Source organism: Desmodus rotundus, chromosome 11 (genome assembly GCF_022682495.2).
Source record: "Desmodus rotundus isolate HL8 chromosome 11, HLdesRot8A.1, whole genome shotgun sequence".
NCBI classification, from domain to species: Eukaryota; Metazoa; Chordata; class Mammalia; order Chiroptera; family Phyllostomidae; genus Desmodus; species Desmodus rotundus.
The window spans coordinates 1467408-1483249 of record NC_071397.1 but is presented as its reverse complement, the minus strand read 5'-3'; the positions used below and the strand labels follow the sequence as shown (position 1 = coordinate 1483249).

Below are 15842 nucleotides of genomic sequence, written 5' to 3'. Positions count from 1 at the left end.
ATCTTACAGCTAAAATTCTTCAGGCGTTTAGGCACAAAATGCCATAGAATCACCTTCCCCCAACAGTCTCTTTCGTTGGGCCTCATGCACCATGCGGCCGCGATCACGGCCTGTCTGCAAATGCTCAGTGTCCGTTTCACTAATAAGGCACAAAATCTTCCTGACTAGCAGGCGCACGAGGAGAACACGGGGACAAGAGGAGTGATCTGATGTTGGCCACAACATGGAGAGTTTCTTCTTCAGTTCAGCGAACATTTGTTAAGTGCCTGGCCTCACAGGGACCGTGCTAAGGATGCAATTAGTAAACAGAACACAGAACTTGCTCTCAGAGAAGGGAGTGAAACCTGGGCAGATCGAGAGATCTAAAACGTTGGTGAGGGTTGGGAGAGAAGAATGGCAAAGGAGGACAAGAAAGTAGCTCAACTGAAATGGGTGGGGATGTGGCGTGCTTCTCGACTGGGGCAATTCCGAGACTGCTGTGGGAAAGGTAAGTGTGAGCCCCGCCCCTAGCTGTGGGCCCTTCCTTTCACACCAGTCCCAGGGCCAAGTGGCCCTCCCTTAGTCCCTCTCCTCTCCGCTGCTATTCAAAGTGCGATGCTCGTCCTGGAAATGACATCAGTGACGATGCACTTCTGTTTCATGAGACAACCACACTAACTTGTTTTTCTTTTTCATACACAGCGAGACCTGCGACACCTAAGGGTAAGTCCCACGTTTCTCTCAATTCCATTGTTATCACTGATTTCCGATGGCATCTAGAGGGGGTTCCGTGCTCTGTTTTCAGTGACTGTAGCACAAGATTCATGTTTCTGTCTCTACGGTGTATTAGTTTTCCATATGTCCTCTTCTTTTAGCTTCTTATTTCCCTATTCCTAATTTCAGTAGCCAGCTCCACAGCAGCTAGCAGTGTCCATTTGGAAGTTATCATTGAAGCTCATTGGTACTGAATGTGGCACTAAAATGATAAATAATATTTATTTAGTCCTTCCAATGTGCCAGGCACTGTACGTGCATTACATCGGACAAGCATTGTTATTTCTGTCTAAAGAGAAGGAAATAGCGAGACCAGGTAACTTGTTCACGATCCCGCACTTATGAGCAGCAGGGGCTTCGAAGCTTGTTCTTCCTTTCCATTCCAGAAATTCCGGTCTGGAAACAGTATCAGCGAGAATGCCATTATCAACGTCAATGCTGCTCTCAGTGTCAACCCATACTAGTAATTTGTGTCTGGATTTTAGCTCGCGCAGCAGTACCCATCCGGAGTTCCTTTTCCTTTCTCAAAGCCAGTGCAAATTGGAAATCCCAAAATGAGAAGAAATTTTTTTCTAATTCTGACCAATTTCATTTAATGTTTTTACTGACACATATTTCCTCTCCCTTTTACTTATCAACACGATGGGTTATTAATTATTCAACGGAAAAAATGAATATTTGACTAAAAGACTAAGTTTAAAAGAAACAATTATTTTTCTAAAAAAAATTTTCAAATATTTTTTAATAACAAACTTTCCATTCTGCAAAAAAGGAAGATACATAGGACAGGATGTAACAAATGTGGAGATACAAACAAGGAAGGGAGGGAGAATCAGGAGGATACGTCAGGTGTGGGAAGAGAAAAGGGAATGTCCGCGATCAGCATTCGAAGTTGTGATTGTTTAAGAACACTGCGCGGGCTGACCTATGCACGTGTGTACGAGCCCTCTCCTCCTTGCTGCTGCGTTCGGCTGTACTGAAGCCACTCCCATCAGACTGGGACTGTTCCTTTTCCACAAAAGAATCCCTCTGGTTCCTCTCCCTATGGATGTCCTTCTGGGGGATGCCTGGTGTCCTCCAGAGATCTCTCTGTTCACAACTTTGAAAGAGTAAGAGAGGAAATTATATTCCTTATCCGAAAACTCCACTACTATGTTTCTGTTTCATGTTGTTCTGCCAGTTACTCCAGTACCTCTTGATAAGTTGTTATTCATCTCTTTCCTAATTCGAGTCCTTCAGAAATTTTCCCTAATGAAAAGGACTTCACATTTACATTTTCCAACCCCCTTCACCTCCTTCTTGCCTAGTACCTTCGTTACTGAAGAATTCAGAAACCACACTATGCCCACTGACTGGAAAAAAATTTTTTTTTTAAGACAGAGAATTTATGTCCTTCTTCATGCTGCTGAGGACCCTTATAATCATTACTTTGACTCTGTATCTGATAAATTGCTTGACCCATTTCATTTAGCTCTCCTTCTGGAGCATTCTTGTGTTCGTTCATTTGGAGCCTGTTTCTTTGTCTTCCTATTTTGGCTGTCTCTGTGTGTTTGTCTCTGTACCAGAGGGATCTCCAAAGACTCTGTTGTAGCCGTCAGTCAGAGGCTACGTGCGACCAGCCCTGGGCAACCTGTTTAAAGCTAACAGCAATCCACAGGTTGTGGTCTCCTCTGCTGGTCCTGGGTGCATGTGGAAAGGACCAAGCTGAGCACCAAGGCCAGCTTTTCCCAGCACCAGGCCCAGTAGCAGGTTGGCAAAAGTCTCAAAGCACCCAGAGATCCGCCTTTTCTGCAGGCTCCCTGTTAGGCTTGGTCACTGAAATAGCCTCCAGTTGTACTCCTCAGCAGGGCTTAAGCTCCACCGATGGGGCGAGAGAGATTCTTGTGGGTGGGGCTATTGCTTCCCCTCCAGGCTGATGCCACATCGAGGGGAGTGATTTGCCCAAGAAAGATGGCTTCTGCAGTATGGAGGAATGACTGAGCACAGATATCCTGGTGGCTGACCCTTTGGTTCTTTCCCAAGAGCCCAGACTCTCCCCACTCGCAAGGCTCTCGTCCCCTCTGCCCTCCCTCTGCTGGAGCCCAGGGGAAGAGGCTGCAAACAAAATTTTGTGCATTGGCCCTTTAAGAGGGTGGACTGCATCTGTGGCTGTCTCTCCCAATGGACCGAAACCCCACTGCTTCTCACAGCTGGATGTTATACGGGTGCCCTTCCTGGTTCTGGTGCTGTATGCTGGGCATCCCAGTTTGGAGTTTTGACCCCACACTTTTCAGGGGGAACACCGTCTGCAGCTAAGACATTCTTCTGGAACTTCATCTGCCATCTTTTGGGGCCCAGCCAACCCTCTCCCGCCTCCACACTCCCTATCAGTTTCAGTGTGGCTTCTTCTGTAAGTCCCTGTGCATAAGGCTTCCCTCTAGCTAGTCTTCCGTTGTTTATTCGGGATGTCTCTTCTCTAATTATGCTGTAGTTTTAGTTTGGTCCTGGGAGGAGGTTAGTGTAGCTTCCACCGAATCTGCAGCCATCTTGGATCCTCCAAACAATACATCTTCAACTTAATGTAATAACAACTTTATAGTCCTATTAGCTCATGATTCATAAATAATACTTATCTAAAATAATTGTGTGAAGTTACTATTTGAAGCCAGCTGAAAACTAATGCCTAACTATAAATGCTTGATGTTAAAACAGTAATAATTACTGCGGGCCACCCCCACCACTCCTGTGAGCTTCAGTTCGTGTGAAGTCGCGGGTATGACTGACGTCTCCAGCTTTGCTCTTCAGGCTTACATTACCAGACAAAACCAAACAGAGGGTGATATATCCAATTTAATTGTAACTTTCTTCTTAAAAGGGACAATGGTCTCAGAAATTCTTTTTCTCGCCCACTGTAAAGTAACTGAATTTTTGAAAGTTTGAATTTTGTGTTAGGTTGATTAAAGGTCTTTTTCAGACCCACGAACATACTGATTGGTTGGCATTTCTAGTGTCCTTTGGCCCACTGCAGGGTTCAGGTCTCGTTCTCTTAATGGCTATAGTCACTTATGTTAATAAAAAACCTAAGTAGCATATTTCCCAACCTTATTTTGCTTTCATATTTTTCTGCACTTCCTAAAATGATTTATTTTAAGTTAAAAATCTATTGATGCAATGACTAAAGAGGACAGTCATTATATGAACTTGTTATTAAAAACAAACTTTGTAAACTAATAAAAACTTAGCTCTGAACTAATACAAAATAATATTGAATATAAAGTATAATTGAGAAAAAGAACTTAATCAACAAAACAAACAAGCAAGCAAAATATAACCAGAGACATTGAAATAAAGAACAAACTGACAGTAACCAGAGGGGAGAGGGGAGGGGATAATAAGGGGAAGAAGAGGGAGGGACATCAAGGAAAATGTGTAAAGGACCCATGGACAGAGCCGAAGAGGGGTGGGATTGAGGGTAGGAGGTGGGGGTGGGGGGGGTGGGAGGAAGTGGTGGCAGGAAAATGGAAACAACTATAGTTGAACAATAATAAAAAAATAAACTATAAGTCTTGAATTTTAAAAAATTAAATAAAACGAATTTTAAAGACTTAAGCTCAGATGCTTTTGAAATAAGGCAGGAATAAGTGAACTAAGTGACGGGCCTAGAAAAATGATATAGTGGAAGATGAAGAATAAAACAAAGACATTATAAGATTACAGACTGAAATAGGCAGAAAAATAAAAGCTAATTTTAAGTAAACATTATAGCCCTTTGAAGAGTTTTAATACCCATAAAAGTTGAAAAGGAAGAGGGACTACAGGCGACTCCATCTTGTTGACTCTTAACACATCTACCATGAAACAGGTAGGACTAGAAAAGAGGGTCAGGAAATTGAAAACTTAGAACTTCTCATTCGTCGATAATTGAGCCCTGCTCTTCCCTGTTCTGTCCCCCTGAAAGATGCGCTAGTAAGAGCCCTTGTCTTACGGAGGAGCCATGTTTACACCTGATGTTTTTCAAACCCAATTCAGAATTCTGGCTAAATCCCAGAGATTATCAGAGAGAGAAAAAATGTAGAAAAATTATGACAAAAGTTTTCAAATTAATAATTATAAATAAACTTTCCGCACTAAAAAAGAAAGAAAGAAAGAAAGCTGACATGGTGCTAGAGTTTTGAACGGGAGAGCAGATGTTGAAAACCAGAAAAGCGAGAGATGGAACTGAATGAACCTTTAACTGGCCACCAGTCTCCCGAAAGGCTGTGACCCTTCCCCTGATTCAGGATATTTAGAAAAAAATATTTCATTAGAAAAAGTGAGTGTTACTCATATACCTAATCACACAGGCCTTCCAAAATGCCCTAGATATATAGGCTATTAAAGTAGAGTTAATGTTGAATTAATAAGGAATAGCATATTCGTGTAAGATTTAATGGTTCCCAGAAGTCCTTTTTCTGATGTTTCAAGTGGATTTCCAATGAGAACTGAGTACGTAATTCAGAAAAATAATAATGTGTTTTCTTTTCTTATTTAGCACTTGGTCCGCCAGCAGCGGGTAAGTTCCAATTGTCTTTTCCGTTTCCTCTAGTCCTCTGTTACACCTGGTTCTTTGTCGGCACTGACACTTTTGACATCTGACAACAGTAAACCCGGAGAGTCAGATTATTTTACATCTCTTTTCCTTCATGTTTTCCAGAATTTTTTTTAAGTTCAATGATTTGAAATTCCGGGGAGTGGGGAAAGAGGTGGGTTAGTTTGGGTTCTTGTTTTGCTTTAAATCAAAGGACCACAGGAAGAGGAATCAACGTGGCAAGGACAGAGAAAAAAAGTTGTTCATGTGTTTAGAGAATCACATTGTGGCCAAGAAAGCAAAGGGAAACAAGGATGGCGATATCTGTCGGGGTCAGGTCACAGGCAGGTCCATGGAAATAACATGGTAGGACATTTATATTTCGATCTGAAGTTATAGGGACACAAAATAAAATTTCAAAAGGTAAAAGGGGGAAAAATAAAATGAGAAGATGTGAGTATAAGTAAGAGTATAAGGAGGGACAGACAGCACACTGTAAACAAGGGAAAAAAACTAACTAAAATAGAGTAGACGATAAAAGAGTTATTCTTGGCCTCTCCCTGATAAGGTTCATCATATCCAAGCCTGGGCCACCACTGTTGCTCAGAAAATAGGGTTAACAGCACCACTTTGGAAGACCTTTCAGACACCTTCTTCCTGGATGAATTGAATTGGGACTTGCCTTTAATAATGTCTAGGCAAAAAACAAAAATGTATTTGCATTTTCATTTTTTTAAACTATCAGTCTAAATGCACCAATTAAAAACCAAGAATTAAACAAACTCTGATTAACAAAATCAAAGAACTAAATAAATGGAAAGATATTCCATGTTGATGGATAAGAAGACTCAACACTGTCATGATATCGTTTCTTCCCAACTTAATGTAGCGAGTCCATGCAATCTCAGCAAAACTACAACAAAGTACCTGAAGGATGTTGATACTGATTCTCAAGTGCGTCTGAAATGGCACAAGAACCGGAACAGCCAACACATATGAAGGAGAAGAACGAAGCTGGAGGACTGATGTGACCCAACTTGAAGACATACCTATAAAACTCCAGTAAACTTGACAGTGTAGCGTTGGTGAAAGAATAGACAAGTAGATCACTGGGACAGAATAGATAGCCCAGAAACAGCCCCACACAGAGACAGTCAACTGTTCTTTCACAAAGGAACAAAGACAATACAAGGGAGCAAAGATAATATTTTCAACAAACGGTGTTGAAACAACTGGACACCCACTTGCAAAAAAATGAATCTAGACACAGACCTTACAGGCTTCACAAAAAATAACTCAAAATGGGGCACAGACTTAAATATGACACCCGAGATTATAACACCCCTAAAAGATAACATGAGAGAAAATCAAATGAACTTGAGTACGGCAGTGACTTTTTAGATATAACACCAAGGACATGAAAGAAATAATTGAAAAACTGGACTTCATTAAAATTAAAAACTTTTGCGGCCAGCCAAGATGGCAGCACAGGCACACACGGCTCGCCTCTTCACACAACCACATCAAAATTACAACTAAAATATAGAACCACCATCACTCAGAACCATCAGAAGTTGAGTTGAATGTAAGTCTGACAACTACAGAATTAAAGAAACCACATCCATCCAGACTGGTAGGAGGGGCACAGACCCAGAACGGGGTGGTCTGACACCCACGTGGATAAAAATTTGGGAGGGATATCTCGGGAGTGAGGACCCCAAGCCCAGGATTCCAGTGCCAGGAAGATAAGTCCCCACAACTTCACACTGGTGGTGAAAACCAGTGGATATTCCGTTGGTGGAAGAAACTGCTGGAGCCCCAAGAAGACCCCCTTAAAAAACCCACACACGGACTCACCTACTCAGACTCACTCCTTCTGAGCCCTAGCACTGGGGTGGCAGCTTAAAGGGCACCAGTGGCATACTGGGAGAGGCTGAAGTGTCTGGCATGAAAGTGACAAGAGGCCATTGTCCCTTTTCTAAGCCACACCCCCTCAGAGCCACAGAGCCAGCAGGCTGGTGCCATAGTTGAGACTCTATCAACCTGGCTAATACTGTTTGAGCTGCCTTGGAGATCCCTAGAAACTACCCCACCCAACTTACAGGCCCACCCAAGCTGCTCTTCCATATGAATGCCTGGTCTTGGCTCATGCTTCACAACTTTCTAAATCCTATCAAACAAGCCACCACTGGCCTCCCTGAGCTCCAGCCCAGGCACTAGCAGCAGCCAGACTAGATTCACAGTGTGTGCTTGCCTGGATATCTCCAAGCCCAGCACAAGTAGCAACCTTCTCACATTGCTTTATTGCTCAGGGAGGTCAGCCCCAGGAGAAACACAAGTGGGGGCTGACCTTGGCTTGCACTATGGGGGGAAACCTCAGGGCCAGTGCACTCAGTGGACAACTACAGACCACACTGGAGAACCACCACTCTGCCTCTGCACCACTGGTCCTCCGCAGAGGGCAGACGTTGGTGGTAAGTGGTCATAGCCAATCCTCGCAGCTGACTGGCCTAGTTAAATCCCTCCCATAAATCTGCCAAAAGAAACCAAGACTAACTACAAAAAGAGGGTGTGCTCAGCCCACACAAAGGGCGCACCACCAGTACCCAGCTTGGGTGATAGGGGAGGCTGTGCCACTGGACCCTACAGGACACTTACTGCATTAGGCCACATGACCAAGACAAGGTGTCATAGCAGCATTAGGAGACAGTTACCTACAAAAGAGTTTCCATAAGACTGTCAGCTGATTTCTCAAAAGAAACCTCACAGGCAAGAAGGGGCTGGAAAGAAGTATTCAAAGTCATGAAAGGCAAGGACCTACACCCAAGATGACTCTATCCAGCAAAGCTTTCATTTAGAATGGAAGGGCAGATAAAGTGCTTCCCAGATAAGGTAAAGCTAAAGGAATTCATCATCACCAAGCCCTTATTACACGAAATGTTAAAGGGACTTATCTAAGAAATACAAGAGGATCAGACCTCCAGACTTCTCTGAAGCCAACAGCCGCCTGACCTGGGGCCCAGGGCCTCCGGCTTAGCCGACTACCATGGGATCTGTGTCAGACCAGCAGTTTTCAGGTGGCTGTGCGAAGGCACCGAGGAGGCACCGGCAGACGCCGCCCCAGTAGCAGAGGACTGGTAGCTGCTGCACGGTGCCGGCATCTGTAAGTGGTTCAGCGTGTGCATGGGGTTCGGCTTCCTGCCCGTGACTGTCTGCGCCGAGGTCGCGCTCGACCCACCAGTGGATGTCTTTGTGCACTGGAATAAGATGCACATGGAGGGCTTCCGGAGCCTGAAGGAGGGTGAAGCAGTAGAGTTCACCTTTAAGAATTCTGCCAAGGGCCGGGAACCTATTCGAGTTACTGGCCCTGGTGGGGTGTTTGGTGTTGGACGTGAGAGGCAGCCAAAAGGGAAGGGCATGCAGAAGCGCAGATCAAAAGGAAACAGGTGCTACAACTGGAGATATAGACCATCACACCAAGGAATGCAAGCGGCCACCCCAGCCCAAGAAGTGCCAGAGTATCAGCCATATGGTGGCCTCAGGCCCACTGAAGGCCCAGCAGGCCCACAGCTCACAGGGAAAGCCAGCCTGCTTTTGGGATGAAGAAGAAGAGATCCATGGCCCTGCCCTGCTCCCCTGATGCCCAGAATTGAGCTACAGTGGGTCGGAGGCGATCCTTCTGTGATCAGGAAGTTTCAAGGAGCAGGCGTCGATCGGCAGAATGGAGAAAGGGGGACAGGGTGGGCAATGGGCAGCTGGCACTGCCAGGTATTCAGGCTGGGTTCCACAGCCTCACCCCCTCTTCCTTCCTGGTCAGGGGGAGGGGGAGGCAAGGGAGCTCCAACCACACTCTATCCAAATGCCTGCAAGGGCTTTGGGGGAAATCCCCCGGGCATGCTCTATTTGCGTCTCCCGCTTCTGAAAGTGACCTGGTTAGGGAAGCTGTTTTCTTTTTAAAGAAGGACCTGTAGTGATACTATCTCCCCTGCTGGAGTGAAAAGACCAGATTGATGAACCCAGCCCACAAACGACTACATTCTGTGGGAGGGAACCTCTCAGGGTACAGCAGGGTTTTTCCTTATCCCCCACTCTTGGGACAGGGTGCTGAGAATTGCCCCAAGCAATGGGTTGCGAAGGTAGGCAAAAGGGATGGTTGGGGAGCAGCTGCAGACCCGCTGCTCCTATGCTCCCTTCCACCCCATTTCTGGGCCAATGCAATTTTATTTGGTCCCTTGGATAACTGCACCTTGGGTCCCACTTTCTCTAGGATGCCAGCTACACTAGCTGTGGGCGAATGACGTGCATTTTAACTTTTTTTTCACAATATAAATACGCTGGTTTTGTAGTTTTGTATATTTTGGTCCAAGGCCCTCATTCCCGCACTGCGTTCTCAGGTACATGAGCAATCTCAGGGGTGGTGAGCAGCAGCTCCGGGTCTGCACAGCAGGAATTCTTTTTGTTTTTATCATCAGGGACAACAACTATTTGGGGCGTATAGCCTATTGAACTGCCTCGCTTTTGCCAGGTAGAGCTGGGTTTTCTGCTGTAGTGTCCTCTTGAAACCCCTCCATCTTCAATGTTTTGTGGAAGACTAGATTTTAACTGGGGTGGCCCCATTACTTGATCTCATTCTACCTGAAGATTGCCAAGTGGCCTGAACAGGAGTAAGTGGTTGGTGCGGAGGTGGGAGAGGCGGGGCTGGGTGAAAGGCACACAGGGGAAGCCAAGATCAGGGGAGAGTTGTCCATACACGTGTGACCAAGGATTCCAGTTCCACACCTCTGACTCCAGGGTTTGGGACTCACTGTTACATACCAGATCCGTCCCTCACTAGATTGGGCTAGGCTTACCGTGTACAGCAAGGGGTGTGTGTCTGTCTGTCTGTCTGTGTGCTTTAAAAACAAAAAACGAGTTGATAAAGACAGGTTGTAAAAACAATACCTCTTACCCATTTCAATCTGTCCAGGGATGGATATATGAAGCAACGACTAAATTCCTCAACCTTCAAAAATTCTTTGCTTTTCCTCTTGGCCTCCAGAGAGACAATAAGTGATGGCTTCTTTGTGACGCCCAGAGCCCGTGTCCTGCCCTGCTGCAGCAGTGACTCGTGTTGTAGTAGCTGAAGGAGAAAAGCGGGTTTCGTTTACCTGCTGTGAGATCACTGAAAACCTACCTCACTGTGTTGAAACGGGGCAAATGCAATAGGATGCATTGGGTTGTGTGTGTCTGATCCTGGGTTCTCGTCTCCCGCAGTTGCTGCCCCCTCTAGTTATTGTATTTGCCTGGGCTCTGTAGGACTTCACAGTAGCTGATTTGGTGATTGCTAGGTGGCCTAGTTTGTGTAAATGTGTTGGTCTTTCTCCATGTCCTTTTGGGGTTTTATTGCTTACAGACTTCTTTTTGTATTGAGAAAAATAGCCAAAGCGTCTTTGACAAAAGGTTCTGCACCAGGGCAACAAGGATCTGAAACGTGAGCTCGAGGACCCCTCTTGAAGTGAGGGTCTTGAATCATCCTTTCTTTTGTTTCCTCTTCCCCTCTTCTCTATTTTGGGCCAAATCTTCTGTCCTAAAAACTTGACTCCTACCCTGTCCCCTTTTTTATCTGCACCCCACCACAAAAGCCCACACACCCACACATACACACTCAATGTGTGGGGTGTCACCCCATCTCTTATATGATTTGTGAAAAAATTCTGAAGAAGCTAGAAATATTCCATCCCTTTTTCCCAGTACCCCGAGTCCAGACCACTCCTTGATATGCGATTCATGCAAACTTACATTGCTCTGTTTTAATCTCTAATCCTAGGGTAGAGAAGCAATGAGGGGCCCTTTCCTTTCGAATATGGGGTTGGGAGACCAAGAAAGGGAAGGCGAATTCATATCCAAGTCACTGAGGAACTTTTATGCAGGTGCAAAAAACTGATGTCAGAGTAGCCACAAGATCGTTGAATAGGAGACGGACGAATGTAACTCATATTTACTGCTAGAAACCACAGCTTTCTGTGAGATTTTGAATTCATGGGGCAGGAGGGAGGGAGGGTAGGAAAGCATGTGCCTGTCTGTTCTTTCCTTGCTTCCTTCCCATTTCTGAACTGCAGGGGACTGAGCCCCCTTGGGCTTTGGTGACCTCCATTACTGGGGGCTGTTTATTTGATGGTTGGATTTGCTGTTCCAGGTACTTCCACCTGCTACCTATCATGTTGTCAAACACATGCTGACTTTTTTCTCTCCTCATTTCCCTGGGAAAATAAAATGAAAGAATAAAAGCTTATTCATACTGGAAAGAAAAGGAAGAAATTGAAGAAGATCAAAAACTATGAACAGTAAAATGACAACAAACCCACAACTATCAACAACTGAACCTTAAAAAAAAGAAAAACAATGAAAACAAGAACTAAGCAAACAACCAGAACAGGAACAGAATCAGGGAAATGGACATCACATGGAGGGATTTCAGTGCGGAAGGGGAGGGGAGGAATAGGGGGGGAAGGTACAGGGAATAAGAAGCATAATCGATAGGCATGAAATAGGGAGAGGTTAAGAATGGTATAGGAAACAGAGAATTCAAAGAACTTATATGTACAACCCATGGACATGAACTAAGGGGGGGAATGCTGGAGGGTTGGGAGTGCAGGGCGGAAGGGGGATAAAGAGGGAAAATTGGGAAAACTGTAATAGCATAATCAATAAAATACTTAAAAAAGATTCTCTCCTTATCTTTAATCCTGGGTAACTTAATTATGATGTGTCTTAGTGTGTTTCTTCTTGGATCCAGTTTCTTTGGAACTCTCTGGGCTTCCTGGACTTCCCGGAAGTCTATTTCCTTTGCCAGATTGAGAAAGTTTCCCTTCATTATTTTTTCAAATAAGTTTTTGATCTCTTGGTCTCCCTCTTCTCCTTCTGGCACCCCTATGATTCGGATGTTGAAACATTTAAAGTTGTCCCAGAGGTTCCTAAGCCTCTCCTCATTGTTTTGAATTCTTATTTCTTCATTCTGTTCCCATTGAACATTTATTTCTTACTTTTGTTCCAAATCATTGATTTGAGGCTCAGTTTCCTTCCCTTCACTGTTGGTTCCCTGACTATTTTCCTTTATTTCTCTTTGTATAGGCTTCATTTGTTCCTTCATTTTGTGACTGAGCTCAGTCGGTTCTGTGAGCATCCTGATTGCCAGTGCTTTGAACTCTACACCTGATAGGTCACCTATCCCCTTGTCTTTCAGTTCTTTTTCTGGGGCTTTGATCTATTCTTTCATTTGGGCCAAATTTCTTTGTCTCAGTGCACCTGTTACATCGTAAGGGGCAAAGCCTTAGGTATTTGCCAGGGTGGGGCTGCCTTGTGACACTGTCTGTGGGGGGAGGGGTCAGAGGGGGAACAATGATGCTTGCTTAGCTCTCGCCCTTCTTGCCCTACTTCCTGTCACTTCCCTCGCTTCCCACAAGCGGATTGTGCCCTTTCAGGTGCTGTCTCCCAGGTGGGTGGGCTTGTGTATGTTCTAGGATTTCATGGGTTTCTCCAATGGACTCTTCTGTGAGGCTGGGAGTTTCTCCCGCCACCACCCTCACAGGTTTTTACCGCCAGAGGTTTTGAGGCTTTATTTCCCCACACTGGCACCCTGGGTTGCACGGTTTGTCTCGCTCCCCAGTTGTTCCTCCCAGCTTATCTGCACATGAATGTGGGAAATCCCTTCTGTATGGCACCACCTTGCCCACCCAGTCCCCCACCTACTACCTTGCCGCTGGTCCTCTCCACCCTGGCTTCCCATCTCTGCCCCTCCTGCCATTCTGGATGAATGTTTCTTCTTTAACTCCTTGGTTATCAGACTTCCATGCAGTTTGATTTTCTGGCAGTTCTAGTTGCTTTTTGTTTTTAAATTGGTTCTTATCCTTTTGGTTCTGCGAGGAAGCGAAGTGTTTATACCTATACCTCCATCTTGGCTGGAACTCCCCCAGTAAAATATATTTTTTAAAAATTAAAAAGCTTTTGCTCTGCAAAAGACACTATGAAGCAAGTTAGAAGATAAACCACAGACTGGGATAAAATATTTGCCAAAGACACATCTGCTAAAGGACTGTAATTAAAAACATACAGATAACTCTTACAATTCAATAATAAGAAAATGAACAAATAACAAAAAAAAAAATGGACTGAAGACCTTAACAGAAACCTCATCAAATAAGATATATGGATGGTAAAGAAGGATGTCAAAGATGTTCTACATTATATATTGGTATCATCAAGGAAATAGAAAATAAAATAAAAATGAGATACCTACAGAATGGCCAAAACCCAGAACACTGACAACACCAAATGCTGTCAAGAATGGGGAGCAACAGGAACACTTATTCATTACGGTGGGAATGCAAAATGGTGCAGCCACTTTGGAAGACAGTTAGATGGTTTCTTACAAAACTAAACATACTCTCACCATGCAATCCAGGAGTCACGTTCCTTGCCATCTACCCAAAGTCACTGAAAGTGTATGTCCACACAAAACCTGCACGGAGATGTTTACAGCAGCTTTACCTATAACTGCCAGAACTTCGAAGCAGCCAGAATGTCTTCGGTAGGTAAACGGATAAATAAACTGTGGTACATCCAGACAATGGAATATTATTCAGAACAACAAAAAAAAATAAGCTCTCAAGTCATGAAAAGACAGGAATGAAGCTTAAATGCACACAGGGAGAGGCAAAAGTAGGTTTACAGTTGTGAGTACACGAAACACAGAGCTAATAAAGCCATTGTATTATAATAATTGTAAACTGCATGTGTTTTTTCCATACAGACGACTGTAAACCTACTTTTGCCCACCCTATATTACGGCATGAAATAAGCCGATCTGGAAAGCCTGCGTACTGTGTGTGATTCTGACTATGTGACATTCTCAAAAGGCAAAACGATGGAGACAGTAAAAGGATCACTGGTTGCAGGGACGGGGTGGGGTGGGGGTGAGGAGGAATGGATAGTCTGACCACAGATGCTTTGTAAGCCGGTGAAGATGTTCTGTATGATACTGTAATGAGGAATACATGACATTATATATTTGTCCAAACCCATGGGATGTACAACACCAAGAGCGAAGGATAACATAAGAGTATGAACTTCAGATGATTAGGATGTGTCAATGTAGATTCATCAATGGTGACAGACGTACCACTCTGGTGAGGGATGTGGATAACTGGAGAGGCTGTGCTCCTGTATGGGGACAGGTTAATCTCTGTACCTGCCCCTTAATATTACTATGAACCTAAAGCTGCTCTAAAAATAATGCCTCTTAAAAAATTAACAGAGCAGATTTTTAAATCTTGACCCAACTATATGCTATCTATAAGAAACTCACTTCAAATTTAGAAATAAAAGTAAAAAGATATAAAATAAAAACCATGAAATCATGAATTAAAAATAAAAACCAGCAGTGGTTACATTAATACCATATAAAGGACACGTCAGAGCAAAAATTTACCAGGGATATTACATAATAATTCAAAGAATAATCGATACAGGAAGTAGACACAGAAATCTCAAATGTGTGTATCTCAAACAGAGCTTCAAATTTCATGGGAGAGAAAACTGATAGAACTAAAAAGAGAAGTAGAAACCCTCACAATTATTGCTGGGAAATACGACATCCCATTCTCGACAACTGATGGGACTACTAGACAGAACGTGAACGAGATGAGACAATGTGAAGGGAGGATATTTTAAACAAAAAAAGACACTAAGCAAACTGCTCTGGGGTAGAATGTTTTCAGACTGCTTGAGGGCAAGTGAGAAAGCAAGTGAGGCTGAAGCAAAGAGAAAAATGAGATGAAGAGAAGCTATCAAAGAGTTATGGGGTGGGGGACATACCTTCTAGGGTCTTCCTTCAAAAGGTGTTGTAATGACTTTGACTTTGGCTCGAGCAAGGTCTGGGGAGTCATTGGTGGATCTCAGCAGGGGTGTGACCGGATCTGGCTGCTGCATTAGGGTTGGTTGAAAGGCAAGCGTGAAAGCAGGAATAACGGCAATTTGGATCACAGTAAGAGTCACAAAGGTGGTGACAAGTGTTGGGTTCTTACCATGTACTGAAGGGTCTGCTGTCTCCCCCAGTGAAATGAAAACGGGATATAAAAGAGATGTGTGTAGTCCCTTGCTTATTACAGCATTATCCACAATAGCCAAAATATGGGAACAACGTAAATGTCAATACTGGCTGATGCATTGATCAATCATTGGTGGCATATATATATACAATGAATATTATTCAGCCATCAGAAAGGAGGACACCTGCAATCTGTGACAACGTAAATGGACCTTGAGAATATCATGCTAAGTGAACAAGCCAGACAGAGGAAGACAAGTACTGTATGGTATCATTTATATGCGGAATCTAAAAACTTGTAAAAGCAGGAAGCAAAACGGTGGCTCCAAGGGCTTGGGGGAGTGAGAAAGGACAGATGTTGTTCAAGGGCGCAGACGCGCAGTGAGTCCTAAATGAGCCCCAGAGGTTTAATGCGCAGTGTAGTAAATTAGACAACAACACTGTATTATAATCACCACA

The 15842-nt window shown here is 44.1% G+C and overlaps 1 protein-coding gene and 1 pseudogene across 1 annotated transcript in view; both read left to right on the top strand.

Annotated features, from left to right (window-relative positions):
- The window catches only part of TSBP1 (testis expressed basic protein 1), a 59494-nt gene extending 54127 nt beyond the window's left edge, over window positions 1-5367 (top strand). Inside the window, exons 24-26 of the mRNA XM_053914056.1 lie at window positions 682-702; window positions 5264-5284; window positions 5318-5367. Coding sequence (XP_053770031.1) covers window positions 682-702; window positions 5264-5284; window positions 5318-5367 — 92 coding nt within the window. The remainder of the gene's footprint in view (window positions 1-681; window positions 703-5263; window positions 5285-5317) is intronic.
- Window positions 5368-8262: 2895 nt separating this feature from the next.
- LOC112302059 (protein lin-28 homolog A pseudogene) lies at window positions 8263-8939 on the top strand (annotated as a pseudogene).
- The last annotated feature ends 6903 nt before the right edge of the window (window positions 8940-15842 follow it).